This window comes from Spodoptera frugiperda, chromosome 22 (assembly GCF_023101765.2).
Source record: "Spodoptera frugiperda isolate SF20-4 chromosome 22, AGI-APGP_CSIRO_Sfru_2.0, whole genome shotgun sequence".
NCBI classification, from domain to species: Eukaryota; Metazoa; Arthropoda; class Insecta; order Lepidoptera; family Noctuidae; genus Spodoptera; species Spodoptera frugiperda.
In genome coordinates this window covers 2,891,997-2,914,282 of record NC_064233.1, presented here as the reverse complement: position 1 = coordinate 2,914,282, position 22,286 = coordinate 2,891,997, and the positions used below count along the sequence as shown (strand labels likewise).

At 41.4% G+C, this 22,286-nt stretch overlaps 2 protein-coding genes and 1 long non-coding RNA gene across 7 annotated transcripts in view; 2 read left to right on the top strand and 1 right to left on the bottom strand.

The window, feature by feature from the left end:
- LOC118280041 (gastrula zinc finger protein XlCGF57.1-like) overlaps positions 1-22,286 on the bottom strand; it is a 65,509-nt gene that overhangs the window by 31,496 nt on the left and 11,727 nt on the right. The gene's annotated exons all lie outside the window — the stretch shown is intronic.
- Positions 1-22,286, top strand: part of LOC118279867 (methionine--tRNA ligase, cytoplasmic) — a 34,787-nt gene that overhangs the window by 6,319 nt on the left and 6,182 nt on the right. For all 4 annotated transcript variants that reach the window (XM_050702520.1, XM_050702521.1, XM_050702522.1 and 1 more), the window contains exons 6-18: positions 541-663; positions 1,101-1,217; positions 2,581-2,656; positions 4,929-5,056; positions 5,728-5,832; positions 6,928-7,105; positions 10,244-10,408; positions 11,061-11,162; positions 12,108-12,225; positions 13,766-13,836; positions 14,819-14,916; positions 15,514-15,662; positions 16,603-16,735. In XM_050702520.1, coding sequence (XP_050558477.1) covers positions 541-663; positions 1,101-1,217; positions 2,581-2,656; positions 4,929-5,056; positions 5,728-5,832; positions 6,928-7,105; positions 10,244-10,408; positions 11,061-11,162; positions 12,108-12,225; positions 13,766-13,836; positions 14,819-14,916; positions 15,514-15,662; positions 16,603-16,735 — 1,563 coding nt within the window. The remainder of the gene's footprint in view (positions 1-540; positions 664-1,100; positions 1,218-2,580; positions 2,657-4,928; positions 5,057-5,727; positions 5,833-6,927; positions 7,106-10,243; positions 10,409-11,060; positions 11,163-12,107; positions 12,226-13,765; positions 13,837-14,818; positions 14,917-15,513; positions 15,663-16,602; positions 16,736-22,286) is intronic.
- On the top strand, positions 7,242-9,115 carry LOC126912111 (uncharacterized). Its single transcript, XR_007706749.1, has 3 exons — positions 7,242-7,365; positions 7,905-8,047; positions 8,860-9,115. It is a non-coding gene; the product is annotated as an uncharacterized LOC126912111 (long non-coding RNA).

Genomic DNA, 22,286 nt, shown 5'->3' with positions numbered 1-22,286 from the left:
GTTAAAGACTTAATGTATCGCCAATCTGGTCGATAGATGTCCGTCTAGGGCGCCCTCTACCAATGTCCCCAAGCATGCTCGTTTGATACACCTCTTTTGTATATCTCCTATCATCCATTACTTCAATATGACCAAACCATCTTAATATCATTTTTTCACTTCTAGCTATCTATCTACTATATTTTTTATATTACTGGTATTATTGGGCATTTTTCGGTTTTTCGACAATTTCTCAGTAGTAGCACGGAATCTGGAATTGTGCCCAGTATATGGCAATTGGCGTACCCTTTACATGGGACTTATAACACAAATAGTTACAAAAGTAATTGTACATTGTATAGTAGCATTACGTGCCGTAATGTACACCTCTGCCTACTCCTTCCTTCCTAAAAGGCATGTCGATACGATATATCTGGCCTTTTTGCGCCGTGAATACTTTTATGTTTATTTTATCAATTATTATGTTTGTTATTTTTGTAATCGGTGTAAAATAAACTGTTTTTCTTTCTTTCTTTCTATAACATATTTTTTGTCCAACAGTTCACCGGATGAGGGCGCTGCAGTCGAGTTAGGTCCCACGGCGGAAGAAATACAAGCAGCCAAGGACAACTGGCTGAATGGACGCAAGAAGCTTCAGAAACCATTAATTCCAGGGAAAATAGTGTGAGTTGCAGTTTTCTATTATATTATATTATAAACTAGTTTCTGCCCGCGGTTTCGCCCGCGTTCTCGTGGGATGGTCTAAGTGGTATTTCAGACCATAATTTACCCCTGTTTTAAATTTTATCTAGATCCCTTCAGCTGTTTTAGCGTGATTGGGTAACAAAAACATACATACAAACTTTCGCATTTATAATATTACTAAAATAAGTAATTTATAACATAATATTTTATTTATTCTTACCTTTTAAACCTTCTCTGGACTTCCACAAATAATTCACCACAAAGACCAAAATTTGCCAAATCGGTATACCTAGCCGTTTTCGAGTTTTAGTGAGATTAACGAACAGCAATCCTTTTTTATATATATAGATAAAACTTTAAGAAACACATTCATTTGACAAGTAATGTATTATAATTTTATAATTATAATGTTTCAGATTACCGGTGAAAGACAGGAAGAATGTGCTGGTGACGTCGGCGCTACCGTACGTGAACAACGTGCCACATCTGGGGAACATCATCGGATGCGTGCTCTCTGCTGATATCTTCGCGAGGTAGGCGTGAACATACTTAGTTATTTATTTATTATGTATTTGGACAACCAGTAATTGTATTATTAGTACTCACATCTAAACACCAATTTATAATTAATTTTAATGCACAACATGCACTGTAAGACAACAAAACAATGACACTTTACTAGTTAGTAAGAAAACATAAAATTATAAAATAAAAAACATACAAAACAAAATAACATCCCACCCAAAACATAAATGTGAAAGGATGCCAAGTTCGATAATATTGGGATGCTTCGCCTATAAAAGAAGTGAGATCTAAATAAGTACCAAGTTCCATACACAGACCTCAGTTAAAAATGATATAACAAGTTGGCAAGTTTTCACACACTTTGTTATAAACCTACTAAACGCAATGATTCAAGTATATAATTTTCTATTAAAACTTGCCAAGTTATATCATTTTTAACTGAGGTCTGTGTATGGAACTTGGTACTTATTTAGATCTCACTTCTTTTATAGGCGAAGCATCCCAATATTATCGAACTTGGCATCCTTTCACATTTATGTTTTGGGTGGGATTTCATTTATTTTTGTAAGGTTTATTTTCTTTTTTTCTTATTTTACTTTACTTTGACTAAATACAAACCTTCGTAACGAATTTTAGGTCGGTACGACCATTAGAAGATATAGATAATTTTTTTGTTTTAGTTCCTTAGGGGTATGAATTTACACCTTCATTATTTTTAAAACCGACTCACACTTGGCCATTTTCAGATTTTTTCCTTTACCTTGACCTAAAGACCTACCTCCATGCCAAATTTCAAGTCAATACGACTATTGGAAGTGGTCTAGGTTTTTGATGAGTGAGTGAGTGAGTCAGTCAGTGAGTGTATAGTAAAAATAGCGATTTTCTGACGTCAATATCTCAAGATCTACAATAGGTACATTAATGAAATTTTGTATTTTAGATAAGTAAGTAGATCTCGATAGATACTAGAAATTTCATATGCGTAGATAAAATAGATTTTGAGTTATAGGTGGGTCGAACTTGGCCCGAAATGGTTCGTGTAATATAACCCACGGCCGGTGTGTCGGTTTTTTTGCTCGAACTTGGCGGACACACTGCCGTGTGTCTAGATACATACAAAATTATAAAATTGTACTGTATTTTATGACAATCAAAACAAGTGAACCAATATTACAACCTAAAAACCTAAACAAAAGAAATATAAAGAATACATACATAATTGAAAGAAAGAAAAAATAATTATAAGAAAGAAACATAAAATTTATTAAAAAATATTAAGAAGTAAAGTCCTACACAAGAACTGAACGGTTGGCGCGGTAGCTGGGCAAAACAAATTATGATGTTAAAATTGTAATATTATTTTGTTAATAGGTACTGTCGACTATGTGACTACAACACATTGTACATATCCGGCACTGACGAGTACGGGACGGCGACAGAAACTAAGGTGAGATATACAAATAAACATATATTCACAACACAAATACTCCCTAATGAATATGCGCATGTAGGTCTTCGACACGCCGGCAAGTGTTTCAACCACAGCCTTGTAAGTGTTAATATTCCTCCTCTCCCCTCCAGCAAGACCATTTGGGTCGGTTCTTATCTGACGTAAAATGCGTCGATCGCATCATTGGTTATTTTTATTTTGTTTATTCCATTTCCACACAGATCATAAATTTTTATATACTAAGCCCCACAAAACCTAAGGTTGTACTAACATATCATCGCACAGTGTTTTAGAAACCCTTGGGGGAGGACATTTTTAGCTTATAGCGTATATCGATGTAGTTAGTCCTAATAACACAAATTGCAAAAGAAACCCAATGTCAATTATTTTTAGTTTTCGAGAAAAAAAATACTAAAGTTGCTAATTCGGAGTGTAGTTTAAATAGAACTTTTTTTATTTTTCTTTTATCTTTAAAATAAAGAGCAAAAATATCCGCAGATTTTATCACATATATTTATGTGTTATTCAAGCTTTACAACACGTATGAATTGTAACTAGGTACAAAGATATTTGCAAAAAATCCAATTTTAGTTTCTATTTTTTATTTTTGTATTGACATAGTTTCCGCACGAAATCTTCATGGTAAATGATAGTTAGCCTTTTGTACTATGTACTTAAATTAAATCAGCCACATAATCCGTGGTATTACAAAATTATGTACAATTGAAAAAAATTAAGCGCCTTTATTATTACAAATAGCAAAGTCAACAATCAGCACTTTGCTTTTTAAATGATACAATCATTTTATCTAGAGAAGTCGACATTTTAGAAGATGATGATTAAAATAAATTCTTATTTAATCTACCATATAGCAAAAGTCATGTCATGATAGTTTGCAATTAAAAATCGTGTGGTGACTATTACTAGGACCTACGTAATTGAAAGAAATACACAATAAAACATGTATATATTAAACATATCTATATGGTAGATTAAATAAGAATTTATTTTAAGCATCATCTTCTAAAATGTCGACTTCTCTAGATAAAATTATTGTATCATTTAAAAAGCAAAGTGCTGATTGTTGACTTTGCTATTTGTAATAATAAAGGCGCTTAGTTTTTTTTCAATTGTACATAATTTTGTAATACCACGGATTATGTAGCTGATTTAATTTAAGTACATAGTACAAAAGGCTTACTATCATTTACCATGAAGATTTCGTGCGGAAACTATGTCAATACAAAAATAAAAAATAGAAACTAAAATTGGATTTTTTGCAAATATCTTTGTACCTAGTTACAATTCATACGTGTTGTAAAGCTTGAATAACACATAAATATATGTGATAAAATCCGGAAATCAAATTTTGCTCTTTATTTTAATGATAAAAGAAAAATAAAAGAAAAACCTATTTAAACCACACTCCGAATTAGCAACTTTAGTATTTTTTTCTCGAAAACTAAAAATAATTGACATGGGGTTTCTTTTGCAATTTGTGTTATTAGGACTAACTACATCGATATACGCTATTAGCTAAAAATGTCCTCCCCAAGGGTTTCTAAAACACTGTGCATCGGTCGAGTGTGAACGGTCAACTGTTTTTCTATACATTTGTCTGTTCTGGCGTCACGCGACCGATGATACGCGACGCAGTTCCGTCAGATATGAACCGAGCCCAAGTGCTTAGATATTCTACTAAAATGATGTAAAAGCTTGTTGTAAGATATGGTACAATGGTGGTCACATTCGCCTGCCCACCACTAAATTAATATTTGTTTGCAAATGATGGGAAGCGCTCACTAGCCCCGCCCCATAACCTTGGATTTGTGAATGAAACGGGGTGGTGGACGGCAGGTAGCCGAATAATATCAAACGCACCACTGACTAAGAGATTACACGTGTTGCGTCACTAAGCTGCGACGTTATCGCTTTTCTATTAGATAAGACATTTATGGGGTATTTTTTTAAGGGGGAAATCATCCAATGACTTTTCCCACCTTGGGCGAGGCGAGAAAGAGTGTCAGACTCTTACTGACTAAAAACCACCTCGTTCCTACTCCTGCTTTTTGAGCCGGAGCCCCGGTAACCCGCTAGGTAGTCCGCAGCTCCGGTTTTATGGGATATGGCTTAATGTTTTGCTGGGTTAAGCAATATTTTAAAATGATCAAGCAGATCAGTCCTCCACTGTACCTACATTTAAGTATTTTGTATTTTTTCAATTAAAAACTATGGTGATTGTAATATAATATATATTTTAATATTGCAGGCGTTAGAAGAAGGTATAACTCCGCGCGAGATCTGCGACAAATACTTCGACATACACAACTCGGTGTATCGCTGGTTCAATATCGGGTTCGACTACTTCGGCAGGACTAGCACGCCGCAACAGACTGAGTGAGTGACAATTGTACTCGTATTTACTGATATGTTTTAGCTCAGAATCTTTTTGACTGTGCGGTTCGATATATCAACGAAAAAATATTTAAAGAGTTTATTAATTTATTTTAAATATGCAGGGAAAATTAATATTCTTTCTCACCCTTTTTCTTTCTCTTTCTCTCTCTCTTTATTTCTTTCTCTTTCTCTTTCTCTTTCTCTTTCTCTTTCTCTTTCTCTTTCTCTTTCTCTTTCTCTTTCTCTTTCTCTTTCTCTTTCTCTTTCTCTTTCTCTTTCTCTTTCTCTTTCTCTTTCTCTTTCTCTTTCTCTTTCTCTTTCTCTTTCTCTTTCTCTTTCTCTTTCTCTTTCTCTTTCTCTTTCTCTTTCTCTTTCTCTTTCTCTTTCTCTTTCTCTTTCTCTTTCTCTTTCTTTCTCTTTCTCTTTCTCTTTCTCTTTATCTACGGCTCTCTTTCTTTCTTTCTTTCTTTCTCTATCTCTTGCTCCCCCTCTCTCTCTTCCCCCTCTTTCTTTTCCCCCTCTCTCTCTTCCCCCTATCTCTCTTCCGGTAATATTCGTTATTAAATATTTTCGGCGCAGTACATTTCACGATTCTTGCCTTGATAATTTGTAGCAAAATTAATTATAATTGAATAAAATAATGTATTGAACGCCCAATATTTGGTCCACAGAATAGCGCAGAGAATGTTCCTGAAACTAAAAGACAATGGGTTCGTGAGCTCGCAGTCGGTGGACCAGCTGCTATGTACCAACTGCGATCGGTTCCTGGCTGACAGGTATGTAGCTATCTCCATCAATAGGTCGTGATGGTCCACTGCTGGACTATAGGCCTTTGTGGTATAAGCCAGTAGACGAGCGCCTAGCTTCACTGACAGACAGACTGACGGACAATTCAATTTGACGTTTCAAAAGTGCCTAATTTAGGATTAATTGAAATAAATGCTTTGACTTTGACGAGTCACCTGATGGTAAGCAATCGCCGCCACTCACGGACTCCCGAAACATTAAAGGCGTTACAAGTGCGTTGCCAGGTTTAAGGGGTTAGCTATTGTATGTAATAAGGGTTGTTGGGAGATCGGGGATTTGGAAGGGGGTCATTGGGCATCCGGTAACCTCACTCACACAACGAACACACAACGCAAGCGTTGTGTTAAAACTAACTAAAAGACAATGGGTTCGTGAGCTCGCAGTCTGTGGACCAGCTGCTATGTACCAACTGCGATCGGTTCCTGGCTGACAGGTATGTCATGTATATATTATATATCTACCACCATCAACAGTACCTTTTCTTTAGGGGGAGGGGAAAATCATCCAATGACTTCTCCCGCCTTGGGCGTGGCGAGAGGGAGTGTCAGACTCCTACTGACTAAAAACCACCCCGTTCCTACTCCTGCTTTTCGAGCCGGAGCCCCGGTAAATCCTCTAGGTAGTCCGCAGCTCCGGATCAGGCATCAGCCCTACTGGGCCCCATCTGTGGTAACAACAGTACCCTTAGTACGAGTTTGCTTTACGTTCAAAGTAATAGAAACGAGAGCGCGTTCGGCGCTCTGATTGCCCGGCTCGAATAAACCAACTACTATAGTAAAGCAAACTCGTACTAAGGACAAGCCCGTGACAGTCCACTGCTAAACTATAGGCCTCCTGTACATAAAGCATCCTGCAAATGCTTCACTAGAGGACTGACCGACAGACAGACATTTTTGTTTTTAATATTGTAATATTTACTTTGACGTTCAAAAGTGCCTTCCCAGTCTATTTGAAACAAATAATTTTGACTTTGACTTTGAAAAAGTGCGTTAAAACTAGCTACTTCTGTAGAAAGCTAAAAAATATGTTGATAAGTATTAATAATAATATAATTTTGTTTCTAGATTCGTAGAAGGCACATGTCCGTACCCTGGGTGCGGGTACGAGGATGCCCGCGGCGACCAGTGCGACAAGTGTGGCAAGTTGATCACGGCCACCGAGCTGGGCTCCCCCCGCTGCAAGCTCTGCGGGACCACCCCCTCCGTCACCCCCAGCCAACAGCTGTTCATTGAGTTGGGACAGGTGAGGGCATTTAGTGTTTATTGACCAAAGTCGAGTTTTTATATGGTATGTATGCTCCCCCCGGTGCAAGCTCTGCGGGACCACCCCCTCCGTCACCCCCAGCCAGCAGCTGTTCATTGAGTTGGGACAGGTGAGGGCATTTAGTGTTTATTGACCAAAGTCGAGTTTTTATATGGTATGTATGCTCCCCCCGGTGCAAGCTCTGCGGGACCACCCCCTCCGTCACCCCCAGCCAGCAGCTGTTCATTGAGTTGGGACAGGTGAGGGGGATTTAGTGTTTATTGACCAAAGTCGAGTTTTTATATGGTATGTATGCTCCCCCGGTGCAAGCTCTGCGGGACCACCCCCTCCGTCACCCCCAGCCAGCAGCTGTTCATTGAGTTGGGACAGGTGAGGGGGGTTTTAGTGTTTATTGACCAAAGTCGAGTTTTTATATGGTATGTATGCTCCCCCCGGTGCAAGCTCTGCGGGACCACCCCCTCCGTCACCCCCAGCCAGCAGCTGTTCATTGAATTGGGACAGGTGAGGGGGGGTTTGGTTTTTATTGACCAAAGTCGAGTTTTTATATGGTATCACGGCCACCGAGCTGGGCTCCCCCCGCTGCAAGCTCTGCGGGACCACCCCCTCCGTCACCCCCAGCCAGCAGCTGTTCATTGAGTTGGGACAGGTGAGGGGGGCATTTAGTGTTTATTGACCAAAGTCGAGTTTTTATATGGTATGTATGCTCCCCCGGTGCAAGCTCTGCGGGACCACCCCCTCCGTCACCCCCAGCCAGCAGCTGTTCATTGAATTGGGACAGGTGAGGGGGGATTTAGTTTTTACTGACGGAAATAGAGTTTATATGGTATCACGGCCACGGAGCTGGGCGCCCCCCGGTGCAAGCTCTGCGGGACCACCCCCTCCGTCACCCCCAGCCAGCAGCTGTTCATTGAATTGGGACAGGTGAGGGGGGATTTAGTTTTTACTGACGGAAATAGAGTTTATATGGTATCACGGCCACGGAGCTGGGCGCCCCCCGGTGCAAGCTCTGCGGGACCACCCCCTCCGTCACCCCCAGCCAGCAGCTGTTCATCGAGTTGGGACAGGTGAGGGGGGCATTTAGTGTTTATTGACCAAAGTCGAGTTTTTATATGGTATGTATGCTCCCCCCGGTGCAAGCTCTGCGGGACCACCCCCTCCGTCACCCCCAGCCAGCAGCTGTTCATTGAGTTGGGACAGGTGAGGGGGATTTAGTGTTTATTGACCAAAGTCGAGTTTTTATATGGTATGTATGCTCCCCCCGGTGCAAGCTCTGCGGGACCACCCCTCCGTCACCCCCAGCCAGCAGCTGTTCATTGAGTTGGGACAGGTGAGGGGGATTTTGTGTTTATTGACCAAAGTCGAGTTTTTATATGGTATGTATGCTCCCCCCGGTGCAAGCTCTGCGGGACCACCCCCTCCGTCACCCCCAGCCAGCAGCTGTTCATTGAATTGGGACAGGTGAGGGGGGATTTAGTTTTTACTGACGGAAATAGAGTTTATATGGTATCACGGCCACGGAGCTGGGCGCCCCCCGGTGCAAGCTCTGCGGGACCACCCCCTCCGTCACCCCCAGCCAGCAGCTGTTCATTGAGTTGGGACAGGTGAGGGGGGATTTAGTTTTTATTGACCAAAGTCGAGTTTTTATATGGTATGTATGCTCCCCCCGGTGCAAGCTCTGCGGGACCACCCCCTCCGTCACCCCCAGCCAGCAGCTGTTCATTGAGTTGGGACAGGTGAGGGGGGCATTTAGTGTTTATTGACCAAAGTCGAGTTTTTATATGGTATGTATGCTCCCCCCGGTGCAAGCTCTGCGGGACCACCCCCTCCGTCACCCCCAGCCAGCAGCTGTTCATTGAATTGGGACAGGTGAGGGGGTTTTAGTGTTTATTGACCAAAGTCGAGTTTTTATATGGTATGTATGCTCCCCCCGGTGCAAGCTCTGCGGGACCACCCCCTCCGTCACCCCCAGCCAGCAGCTGTTCATTGAATTGGGACAGGTGAGGGGGGTTTTAGGTTTTTATTGATAAAAATTGATTGTTTTTTTATATGGTAAATTAGCTCAAAAGGTGCAAGCTCTGCGGGACCACCCGCTCCGTCACCCCCAGCCAGCAGCTGTTCATCGAGTTGGGACAGGTGAGAGGGGTTTTAGTTACAAAGTGCGTTGTCGGCCTTTTGGGGGACCACCCCCTTAAGAATTTAAGGGTTGTTGGGGATTCTGGGATTGGCAAGGGAGGTAATTGGGCCTCCGCTAACCTCAAGGAAACATAACGCAAGCGTTGGTTCACGTCGGTGTACTGTGGGGCCGTGGTATCACTCCGATTGAAACGGCACAACAGTGCCGAAGCTTGATAAGCCCATACTTAACTTATAGTATAGGTCGGCAGACGAGCAGCAGGAGCGATAAAGCGATTGCTTACCATCAGATGATCCAGCAGCCCGCGTACCGGCTTGTACCATAAATAAATGTACTTTTTATATTAAAATTGTAAACCACTTTGTATACAATAGATGCTTTAAACCTATGTGACTGTGCGACAAGGAATAGTTTCAACAATGTCGCGGCGATGTCGTCCGATGTCGCCCGATGTCTCCGGGGACACATGTCGCTCAACAAATGTTTCTAGTGGGGGACGAGGTTTTAAAGTGACTAGTGGTCGCCTAGTGGTCGAAATTCGACCATATACGATTTAATTTACAATACCACTTAACATACGTTCAAGGTAAATTTTTATTTAACAAATTGCTATTCGTTTTGTAAAATTCAAATTAATATATTCCGGCGCATCATGAACCATGAACAGGAAAACTTTATTCATATGAGACGTGAGAATATCATCGCAAAGTTTGTCGATTTTGACGTTTTGTCAAATATGATTAGATACTATGCATGGTAGTGTGTGTAATGTTTTATTTATTGATTTAATGTACTTTATAAGCATTATTTTTGAAAAATATTTAGCGTTCTGCATTTCTCCTACACATAAATTATAAGTTTCCAAATTTTATGCTCCTACGTCCGGGCACCCCCTCCGTCACCCCCAGCCAGCAGCTTTTCGTAAAAAGGGGTCCAAAGATTTTGCATCACGTATTAATATATAGATATGTATGTTTGTCCAGCTAGAGCCGTCGATCCGCACATGGATAACGTCTACAGAGAAGCAGTGGTCCCCGCCGGCGCGGGCAGTATCCCGCGCGTGGCTGCGGGAGCCGCTGCGGGCGCGCGCCGTCACCAGGGACCTCAAGTGGGGGGTGCCCGTACCGGTACCCGGGTTCACTAACAAGGTAAGTTAAGTTTATATTATAATTTTCGTGAGATACATACTAAATTATATTATATGTTATCGGCTTACTCTCGTAATTATTTGAAAGGAACTCAACCAGTTTCACGGCTTGATTAGTTACACGACGCAGTATTCCGAGACAGTCGCCGCGCCATGTGTCGCGGAATCATCATCATCATCAGCCGAGAGACGTCTACTGCTGAACAAAGGCGTCCCCTTAGTCCTCCACGTAAAATGTCGCGGAATGCTGCTCATGAATAGTGATTTTTTTAAGCCGGCGCAAATCATCGAGCTACCGCGGTGGCGACCGCAGGGAGAGCTGGGGTAGCCGGAGGGGGGTTTAGGGATTGGCGAATGGCGAATCCACTACTACGCTCCCCACTTCTCTCAGCGACGCGTTTGACCACAGGCACTGACTTGTTTTCTGTACCGTGACTATTGTACACTTTACGACATTAAAGCCTATGTTATATAAAGTGATTTTAGCTTAAAACTAGTCGAGTTCTTCGTCATATATTTACGTGCGTTAAGCCGAGAAACATAATTAAGGTTTAATTAAACCCCTGTACCATGTCTTAAGTGTACATGTATGTATTATTTGTATTTATTTACTAGATCTTATTAACAGTAAAATTTTATTGTAATGCTCGCAGGTATTCTACGTGTGGTTCGACGCGCCCATCGGCTACCTCAGCATCACGCAGAACGCCACTAAAGAATTCGAGAAATGGTGGAAACCGGATAAAGAGTATAATGTGAGTTACTTTATTACATACTAGCTTCTGCCCGTTTAATATCGCTCGCTATCCTTGTAATGGTCCAGTGTATCCCACGTGTAAATCGACGCGCCCATCTAACGACACATTTCAAGTCAGAATCCACAAGCTTTTAGGCTGTAGGGCGTGCCAAACAATTATTACATTACATACTCTCGAAAAACTACCCTCCTTCTGGCGCAGTCGGGTAAAAAAGTGGCCAATATGTCAGATGACTTGGGAAAGCGAACCGAACCGCTTGCAGAAGGTATTTATTTATGTGTTTATGGTATAAGCCAGTAAACGAGTAGACGGATCACCTGATGGTAAGCGATCCCGTCGCCTATGGACACTGGAAACACCAGAGGCGTTACAAGTGCGTTGCCAACTTTTTGGGGGTTAGGAATTTAAGGGTTGTTGGGGAGTAGGGGATTGGGAAGTTTGGGAAGGGGGAATTGAGCCTTCGGTAACTACACTAACACAACGCAAGCGTTGTTTCACGTCGGTTTTCTGTGAGACCGTGATATTACTCCGGTCGAGTTGGCCCATTCGTTCCGAAGCATGGCTCTCTCAGATTTTATTGACATTAGTAAGATTCAAGTATTCAAGTATTTATTGCATCCATAATGTACGCAGATGTTATAAAATACAGTATTTAGTCACAATTATGGACCCTGTCGAGCACAGCAAATTATAAAATTCGTAGGAGAGAGAAATATTAAAAAAATGTTGATTTTACATACGTTTTTAAAACAAATATTAATGCTATATATAAAAATTATATTTATATATATATCTATATTTTATATCTTTAAAATTGCTGTGCCCAAACTGGGTCCATAATTGTTATTTTTACCTTTAAGAACATCTATGTATATACATTGTGGAAAGCAAATAAATGAATATGAATATGAATATGAATATATAACTTATTACGCTTTGCAGGTGAAACTGTATCAGTTCATGGCCAAAGACAACGTGCCGTTCCACTGCATCATGTTCCCCGCCACGCTGATGGGAGTCAACGAGGGACACGTCCTCGTCAGCCACTTGTACGCTACAGGTAATTATTATGTATGTTCCACTGCATCATGTTCCCCGCCACGCTGATGGGAGTCAACGAGGGACACGTCCTCGTCAGCCACTTGTACGCTACAGGTATGTATTATTATGTATGTTCCACTGCATCATGTTCCCCGCCACGCTGATGGGAGTCAACGAGGGACACGTCCTCGTCAGCCACTTGTACGCTACAGGTAATTATTATGTATGTTCCACTGCATCATGTTCCCCGCCACGCTGATGGGAGTCAACGAGGGACACGTCCTCGTCAGCCACTTGTACGCTACAGGTAATTATTATGTATGTTCCACTGCATCATGTTCCCCGCCACGCTGATGGGCGTCAACGAGGGACACGTCCTCGTCAGCCACTTGTACGCTACAGGTAATTATTATGTACGTTCCACTGCATCATGTTCCCCGCCACGCTGATGGGCGTCAACGAGGGACACGTCCTCGTCAGCCACTTGTACGCTACAGGTAATTATTATGTACGTTCCACTGCATCATGTTCCCCGCCACGCTGATGGGCGTCAACGAGGGACACGTCCTCGTCAGCCACTTGTACGCTACAGGTAATTATTATGTATGTTCCACTGCATCATGTTCCCCGCCACGCTGATGGGAGTCAACGAGGGACACGTCCTCGTCAGCCACTTGTACGCTACAGGTAATTATTATGTATGTTCCACTGCATCATGTTCCCCGCCACGCTGATGGGCGTCAACGAGGGACACGTCCTCGTCAGCCACTTGTACGCTACAGGTAATTATTATGTACGTTCCACTGCATCATGTTCCCCGCCACGCTGATGGGAGTCATACGAGGAACGTAATCGTCAGCCACTTGTACGATTACAAATTATTAAAACATAAACAATCATGTGGCGTTTTTCGGGAGCGTTCCGCTTACAGCCCTGTATAGCATTTATTACAACAAACTTTTATTTAACTTGCAATGTATGTATGTCATGTGTGACACGTCCTGTCAGCCACTTGTACGCTACAGGTAATTTTATGTATGTTGAAACATCATGTTGAAGCAGCTAATGGGAGTCATTATACACGTTGGTGAGACTTGATGCTAAATTAATTATTATGTATCGGCTTACTCACGTAACTGTTTGACGAGGAACTACAGCGCGACACGTCCGCGTCAGCCACTGTGTACGCGGTAATTATTATGTACTCATGAATATGAGCCTCTAGCATGGGCTTGAAACTAATCGAGTTCCTCGTCAGCCAGTTCCGTACGCCGATAACATAATTATTAATTTTCCCACGAATTCATGTTCATAACACACTGATTTAAGATTAATCGAACATTGTCATATTAGTAAAATTAGGTAATTATTAGTAGTTGAATTTTACTGCATCAGATATCTTCAACCATTTGAGCTCAATATATACGTTTAGTTTACGCATAACTATAAATGTTGTTGAATTAAATGTATTTGAATTAATGATAGTTACAATCTTAATCGCATCGTTGAACTTTCTTAAATAAGTATGTATTTCAAATATAATGTATGTACTTTTCCAGAATACCTGAACTACGAGGATGGCAAGTTCTCAAAGTCGAGAGGTGTGGGCGTGTTCGGGACAGATGCACAGGTAATAATATAACATATATAATATTGAATATAACTTAATGCTAAAGAATGTGTGATAAAAATAAAACTTGGCCATACAAAAATAATATTACTTGGGACGTTGTTTGTAATTATCAGTACAATCATGTGTTTAAATACGTGCGATGGCACTAATTTTATTACCAGTCACTCGGTATTACATTCTCACAATTCTGACCATAAAAAACTGATGTGGTGCGAGACTATTTTTTACAGGATCTTCCAATTATCTCATTGTCAGAACTTTCTTAATTATGATTTCAAATAAAATATATTACTCTTTCCAGACATACAACTACGAGGACGGCAAGTTCATAAAAGTCACGTGTATTTATTTGTTCGGGACAAACGTTAGTTTTTTTAACTAATAAAACTATTATAGTGTGGGTTTTTAAACTTGGCCCAAAAAGAGTATAATTATGAATTATGCATTTAGATGATATTAACAAATTTAATCAATTTAGATGATATTTTTAAGCTAATTTATTACTCTTCACAAATGGCATTATCAGCCGCGCCGCATTCCGTAACATTTAGACAATCTACAACATTACACGCTGACGTCTGTGGTCAAGGAACATGGAGCTGTTCATACATAGTTTAATACTTGATTTATTTAATTATTTATTTTGATCTTTGTCTTTGCTCTGCTGTCTTAGTCAGGGGGAACAGAGAGTAAAGTTCCCTAAGAAAAGGAGGATCCTCCGACCAGGCGAGGTGATCGTGCCTGGCGGGCTTTCTGCCCAACTGTTGTTCGTTGGGATTTTCTATCCGTGTTAATTCGCATGTAAACTTCATATGTGCGATGCAGGATATTTATGACGTCATCCGTTGATTTGTTCGTCGATAGTCTATGTGCAACTTCTGTCATCTGTCACTTGTCAGGGTGTCGCCACAGTTCTTTTTATGGTCTCTCAGTGTAACCTTATTACTTATTCACGTTAAATGTTATTTTATGGTTCCAGGACACAGGTATACCATCAGACGTGTGGCGTTTCTACCTGGCTAGCATCCGACCTGAGACTTCAGACTCAAGTTTCAGCTGGATAGAACTTGGCACTAGGTGAGTCTAGATATTTAAAGCATTAACTGCCGAAAGAAAACTGTTGTAGGCAAATCCTCCGCTAAGCGTCACCGGTGACCGATATAGCGGTTAACGTGTTAAAACGGTATTATGTATTTAGTTGGCCCGTGTGTTTGTTTGTTTGGGTTGACATTAGTAATTGGAATTAAGCCTTCGTGTGCCGGAACTCAGATCTATGCGAGACACAATATGTTTTCTATTCTTGTCTTATATATGAGAGGTTAACCCCCTTCCTGACATCAGATCGATCTAATATTTGGTACACACTCTTAATTTTAATGACCAAACAATATAATCTATTTTTTTCCACAACTATCTCTATTGTGGATATCAAACATTCAGGTTGAAGTAAGGTTTTTAAACTTAAAAATATTGTCCTTAAGTCCAGCGGTTTCGTTTTCGGTCTCGTTTAAAAGTGGTATATAAAGTCAGCGCAAACCCTGTCTGTATACCAGATTTCATCAAAATCTGTTCAGTAGTTTCAGCGTAATTGATGGACAAACATTCAAACAAACAAAACTTTCACATTTATAATATTAGTGTGATATATATCTTAGTTTAATCTGTTTGTTAAAGGAACAATTCGGAGTTACTAAACAACTTGGGTAACTTCTGCCATCGGTCGCTGAGTTTCTGCGCGAATACGTTCAAGGGTCGAGTCCCGGACGTGGCATTCACGCAGGCGGACTATGAACTCATCGCCTTAGTTAACAGAGAAGTTGTTGGTACGTATTTTACTATATTTCATTACATATTAGGTTCGATTCACGATTCTTTTTTCTATGGTATAAGCCGGTAAGCGAACAGACGGATCACCTGATTGTAAGCAATCACCGCCGCCCATGGACACTTGAAACACCGGAGGCGTTACAAGTGCGTTGTTGGCTTTTTTGGGGGTTGGGAATTTAGGGTTGTTGGGGAATTGGGAAGATGGGGAGGGAGGTAATTGGGCATCTAGTAACCTCACCATCCGTCCGATGCGTACGATGCGGGTCTGTGGACGCTTACTTTTACTCACGTAAATGTTTGACGAAATCCGACTAGTTTCAAGCCATGCTAGAGGCTCTGCTACTGAGAGTAGCAGCGCGACAATCGCCGCGTCGTGTGTCGCGGAATGCTGCTCATAAATATGAGCCTCTAGCATGACTAGAAACTAGTCGAGTTCCTCGTCAAATAGTTACGTGAGTAAGCCGATAACATAATAATTAATAATTATTTTGACTGCTCTATTAGCGCGGTAGCTGGGCAACTGTTTACCGTGTAACGTGTAGTCAGTTCGATTCCCGCACGGAGCAACTCTTTGTGTGATCTACAAATTGTTGTTTTGGGTCTGAGTGTCATAAGTATGTGTGAACTTGTATGTTTGTAAACGCACCCTTGACACAGGAGAAATATTAGTGTAAGGGGGTGGTTTTCTGAAAAACTTTAACTTTTATTTAACAAATCATTAATCTCCTGCGTTATTAAGCATCGTGGTAGCTTATTATCATCCTTATTTTTATTGGATTGGTTAAGAGCGGTGTCACAGCTTATTTTATTGAAAGCAAATATTGTGTTTCAATTTTGTGTTAACTTTTGGTTGAGGATAATGACGCCGTTAACATTTTGTGATTTTTTTCGGAAAACCACCCATGGGTTAATGTTTAAAAAATATTTGTTCCTCAGCGTACGTGCAACACATGGAGAAGGGTCGTCTCCGCGAGGCGCTGCGCCACGTGTTGTCCATCTCGCGGCTCGGGAACCAGCACATGCAGTTCCAGCAGCCCTGGGTGCTGCTCAAGGGGTCTGATGATGACAAGTAAGTCATTGTAGCGCGCGACTAAAAAAATTCATTTATGATTTAACGCAGTTTATGAAAAAATAATATATTTGGTTTATTTGTACTTCGTCACTGATTAGGGAATTTTATTAGTACATTAGGTTTATAAAAAATAATATTGCAGTAATAGTTTTGTACACGAATGTACCTGCGCGAAAGTTCGCAAAGCCTAACTTCAGACCTGCCAGGTCTCGTTGACAGCACTGTACATAGAAGTGTCAAGTCACACGATATTTCAAATCAATATATTATTATCTTCGAAAGTATTTGTAGTCCAGTCATTTGGTAGTTTTACCTGGAAAGTTTTCCGGTAGTTTTGAAAATTGGTGAATTTATAGATTTGGGTATGCTCTTTTCGAATTTCAACTTTGCCACCTCGTACACCCGCCGCTCGCGCCGCCATATTGAAAAAATGGCGCCTAAAAACGGTTTTTTATTAATATCTCCGTTCCGACGCATTTTACGAAAAAATATTTATTTACAAAATTAAACTAGAAAAAAAATCCTACAATTTATGTATTGATAACTTTTTCATAAAATCAATAGTTTTTGGCGTACGAGCGCCGCAAAGTATTATTCATCTGCACCACCACGTGTACAAGTCTAACTACGTCGGAACGGAGATATTAATAAAAAACCGTTTTTAGGCGCCATTTTTTCAATATGGCGGCTCGAGCGGCGGGTGTACGAGGTGGCAAAGTTGAAATTCGAAAAGAGCATACCCAAATCTATAAATTCACCAATTTTCAAAACTACCGGAAAACTTTCCAGGTAACCCCTTTTTATCTATCAAATGACTGGACTATTGTTTCCGAGAGAAAATAAAAAATACGTGTCTATTGTTTTAAAATAATTAACATTCGGTCACGAGGTGTACAAAGTGAAACACATAGGGAAGCGTCTCCCCCAAAAATAAATTATTTAATTTAAATTATAAATATTATTTAAAACAATAAGTACATATTGAAAGGCACGCTACCTGCTGGTTTGGTGTCATTGTTATCACTGAATATAAAACTACACTCACAACATCACCAACAACATGGAGGCAGTGGATGCTGTGAATGGAACACTGGCTGCAATGAGGGCGGAATTCCAAGAAAGGATGGCGAAATTTGAAGCTGGGCATAGCGGTACGCCATCCAAACTTGCATCTGGCAGCACTTCAAGCTTGGCACAGGACTACTGGGCCTTCAAGCGGTTCATTTTAGATGCGCTTGAGTGTTTGCAGCGGCAGATGGAGTTCTTTGTCCGGGACTTGGATGCGTTGGAGATGAGAGGCCGTAGAAAGATGCTCTTGATCCACGGAGTCCCTGAGAACAAGAGCGAAAACACATCAATGGTGGTTGCAAGCATGGTCCAGGAGAAGCTAAAAGTGGATAGCTTCACTACCTCTGACGTCCGTAGATGTCACCGGGTGGGCAGCTTCGCCGGCAAGACAAGACCCAGACCAATACTGGTCAAGATGCAGGATGTAGATACCCGTGACAAGGTCTGGTACAATAAGACCAAACTAAAGGGCACGGGTATCACAATATCGGAGTTCCTGACGAAGACACGTCACCAGGTCTTCATGGCAGCGCGGAATAAGTTCGGTGTGGCGAACTGCTGGACTAAAGCGGGCCACATCTACGTCCTGGGACCGGATGGCGTCAGGCGCCGCATTGCGAGTCTCAATGACTTGCGTGCGATTGGCGAGCCCGGTGCAGTTCCCGAGCAGTCTCCTGCAGCAGTCCCCGAGCGATCTCCTGCGGCGGTGGCACGGAGAGGGAAGCGCGGCGCCACTAAAAAGTGACTTTGATAATCCTGCTTCGTTCGGGTAACAATTTCACTTCCTATTTCCTTTGTCTTGTGGTAGTAATCGAGTACCTTCACAATATATTTATTACTTTTGATGTATTTATTGCTTCTACCTATCTTAACATATCATTATTATATTATATTTTATTCCTATACCCTTCTATATTCTAACTATTTTCTATATCTTTACCACTCAACGTTATTATATTTAAATACAAACTGTCAAATCCCACTTTAATAACATTATTTTATTGTTTACGAATGTTTGCTGTTACTGACGTTTGACACCTGTCAAATGTGAAGTTAACAGTTGCGTTCCAGGTTTGGTATCAGAGGCGTGAATTGTCTATGAAACCATAGGCAATATCAGTGCAGATGATATCAAATATTATTTATTACTATTTATATGTACACAATTATTTTTTATATGATTTCTGATTACTATTTCTTCACCTATCTATTTATAAACTCTGGGATTTTTGCCCGAACGCAGCACTGTTTGAGGTAGTCTTACATTTTATTTATTTTTTATTTTTTTGAATTGTGACACGTAACCGGCAGGTGGACCTGCGTATTCACACAACACACTTTAAAACTTATTATTTTATTTTATTTTAATTTTTTTATTTTATTTTTTTTTTTATTGCATACATTTTATATATTTTATTATTTTATATTTATACTTTATAATGGACGACACGCAGAGTGATAATGATAGTTTTGCTTCAGCAAATTCTGATCAAGACAGCTTTACCAGTTTTCCTTCACTTTCTGACACACTTGAATCACATTTCTCCGATGTACCGAAAAATCTAAATGTAGTCCATATAAACGCACAGAGTATTCCGGCTCATTACCACGATATGCTGGCAAATCTTGACTGTAAGAGTATCCATGCAATCCTAGTTTCTGAATCCTGGTTAAAACCCTGTCTTCCCTCTACTTCCTACTCTCTACCTGGATACCAGTTAGTAAGAAATGATCGTACGAGCTGCGGCGGCGGCGGTGTTGCCATATACCTTCGAGCAAACATTTCCTTTAAAATAATTGATATGTCACCGCAGCCCCCGCCGCAGAACGCTGGCGAACATCTTTTCCTGGAGCTAACTCTGCGACATACCAGAGTATTGCTCGGTGTCTATTACTGTCCTTCTTTACGCGTCGATTATTTCTCCTCATTCGAAAATTTACTTCTAAAATTAACTCCCTCTTACAGTCATAGCATAATTATGGGTGACTTTAACACCTGTCTCCTGAAACAGGATTCTCGCTCCTCTTCCCTTCAATCCATCGCTCAATCCTTCAACTTGTCTCTTCTTCCACTAAGTGCCACTCACCACTTTCCTAACTGTTCACCTTCTCTTCTTGACCTTATCCTTGTCTCGTCAGACCAGCACGTTGTCAAGCACGGACAATGTTCTGCTGACAACTTCTCCTACCATGACCTTATCTTCCTTTCCTACAAACTCTCTCCTCCTAAATTTAAACCTAAAACTCTCCTTCAGCGCAATTTTGGTGGCATGGACCACGACAGGCTTCGTGAGGATGCCGGCAGCATTGACTGGTCTGAGCTCCTTGCTGCTGAGGGAATTGATGACAAAATCAAGGTGTTTAGCAAAAAACTCAATGAATTGTATGACGTTCATGCCCCAATCCGACCTGTAAAAATGAAGCATGTACCAGCGCCGTGGCTGACAGACGAGATCAGAGTTGCGATTCGCAGAAAGGCAGCAGCGAAAGCCAAATTTAAACGTCAACCGAATTCATTGAGTCGTAATGAGTACATTGCAGCTCGTAATCGGAGCAACAGGATGTGTAGGGATGCTCAACGCCGCCATATTCATGAGTCCGTAGAAAATGGTAACCCAGCCAAGGTTTGGGCATTTCTAAGGTCGATGGGAGTTGGCAAACAGCGTCAAACTCCTATCACCAACAATCTAGATATCGAATCCTTAAATAAACACTTCTCCTCTTCACCCTATATTAATGGGTCTATAAAGTCTAAGACTTTACACTATCTTTCTTCTCTTCCCTCTCCCGACTACTCACCATTCTTCTTTAGTCAAGTCACAGCTTGTGATGTTAGAAAGAGCATTGTATCCATCAGTTCCAATGCAGTGGGGAGTGACAGTATCAGCCGTAAGATGATACTCCCTGTCCTGGACGAGATCCTTCCTGTCATCTGCCATATCCTTAACTATTCCTTATCCAGTTGCGTCTTTCCTTCTGCATGGAAGGAGGCGCAAATCACACCACTACCCAAAAAACCAAATCCTGAATCCTTTTCCGACTACCGTCCAATTTCTATTTTACCTTTCCTTTCCAAAGTCCTTGAACGTCTAATCTATAACCAGCTTAGCGCTTTCCTTACCAAACACCGTCTCCTTAATCCCTACCAATCCGGGTTTCGTCCGGGACATAGTACCACTACGGCTCTAGTCCACATCACCGACGACATACGATCCGGTATTGAAAACGGTAATTTAACTCTCCTCACCTTGCTAGATTTTAGCAACGCCTTCAATACCGTTGATTTCGACATACTGCTTGGAATACTGAGCTCTCTTAACATATCTCCAACTGTGATTGATTTCTTTCGTAGTTACCTGTGTGGCCGCCGGCAGCGTGTTGCCGTTGAGGGTTCATACTCTTCCTGGTCTGATACGGCTGCTGGCGTACCGCAGGGGGGCGTTCTTTCTCCTTTACTCTTCGCAATTTTTATAAATTCTATCTCTAATGAACTTCTCTCTTCCTACCACCTGTATGCCGACGACCTGCAAATTTACTCACAAGCACCTCCTGATGAATTTTCCGAAGCAGTCAAGATGGTCAACACTGACTTGGCTCGTATATCTGAATGGAGTACGGCCTACGGCCTAAAGGTGAATCCCACGAAGACCCAGGTCATTGTTGTCGGTAGCCCTCGTTTACGATGCAAGATCGCGTGGACACAGATGCCACCCATAGTTTTCGACGGTACTACAATACCTTACAGCGATACTGTAAAGGACTTGGGTATTGTTTTGGACCAAGACTTTTCCTGGGGACCTCAACTAGGACAAGTCAGTCGAAAAATGTTTGCATCTGCGAAGTCTATGTGCAGACTTCGTAACTTTCTTCCAACTGCTACTAAAATTGCGCTAGCTCAATCACTTCTCCTTCCCATTCTCGATTATGCCGATGTCAGCTATCCGGATCTTACCGAAGCGCAGTTAGATAAACTTGAGCGACTCCAAAATTTTAGTATAAGGTTCATATTTGGATTACGCAAATATGACCACATTTCCGAATATCGCACGAAACTCAAGTGGCTGCCGATCCGCCTTCGCCGGAATACTCATATCTTATCTCTTCTATACAATATACTGTTTAATCCTGCTACCCCCCATTACCTCAAGGAACGTTTCAGGTTCTGTCATGACACACATTCTAGACCAGTACGGTCATCGGAGAGGCTCAAGCTTGAGATGCCTCAACATCAAAGCAGAGCCTTTGACCAATCTTTTACGGTTCGAGCCGTGCGGCTGTGGAATGCGCTACCGCTTTTGGTGAGGCAGGCACAGTCGCTCGCTACTTTCAAGGTGCTCGTGAAGGATCACTATCTTTCAAGGCTGTAACACAGCGTCATTGTTTCCTTGCAGTCGTTTTCTTTCTGCTATCACATTTTCTTGTCATTTGTAACATAACTATTATTTCTTGTGTATATATGTATGTATGTATGTATGTATGT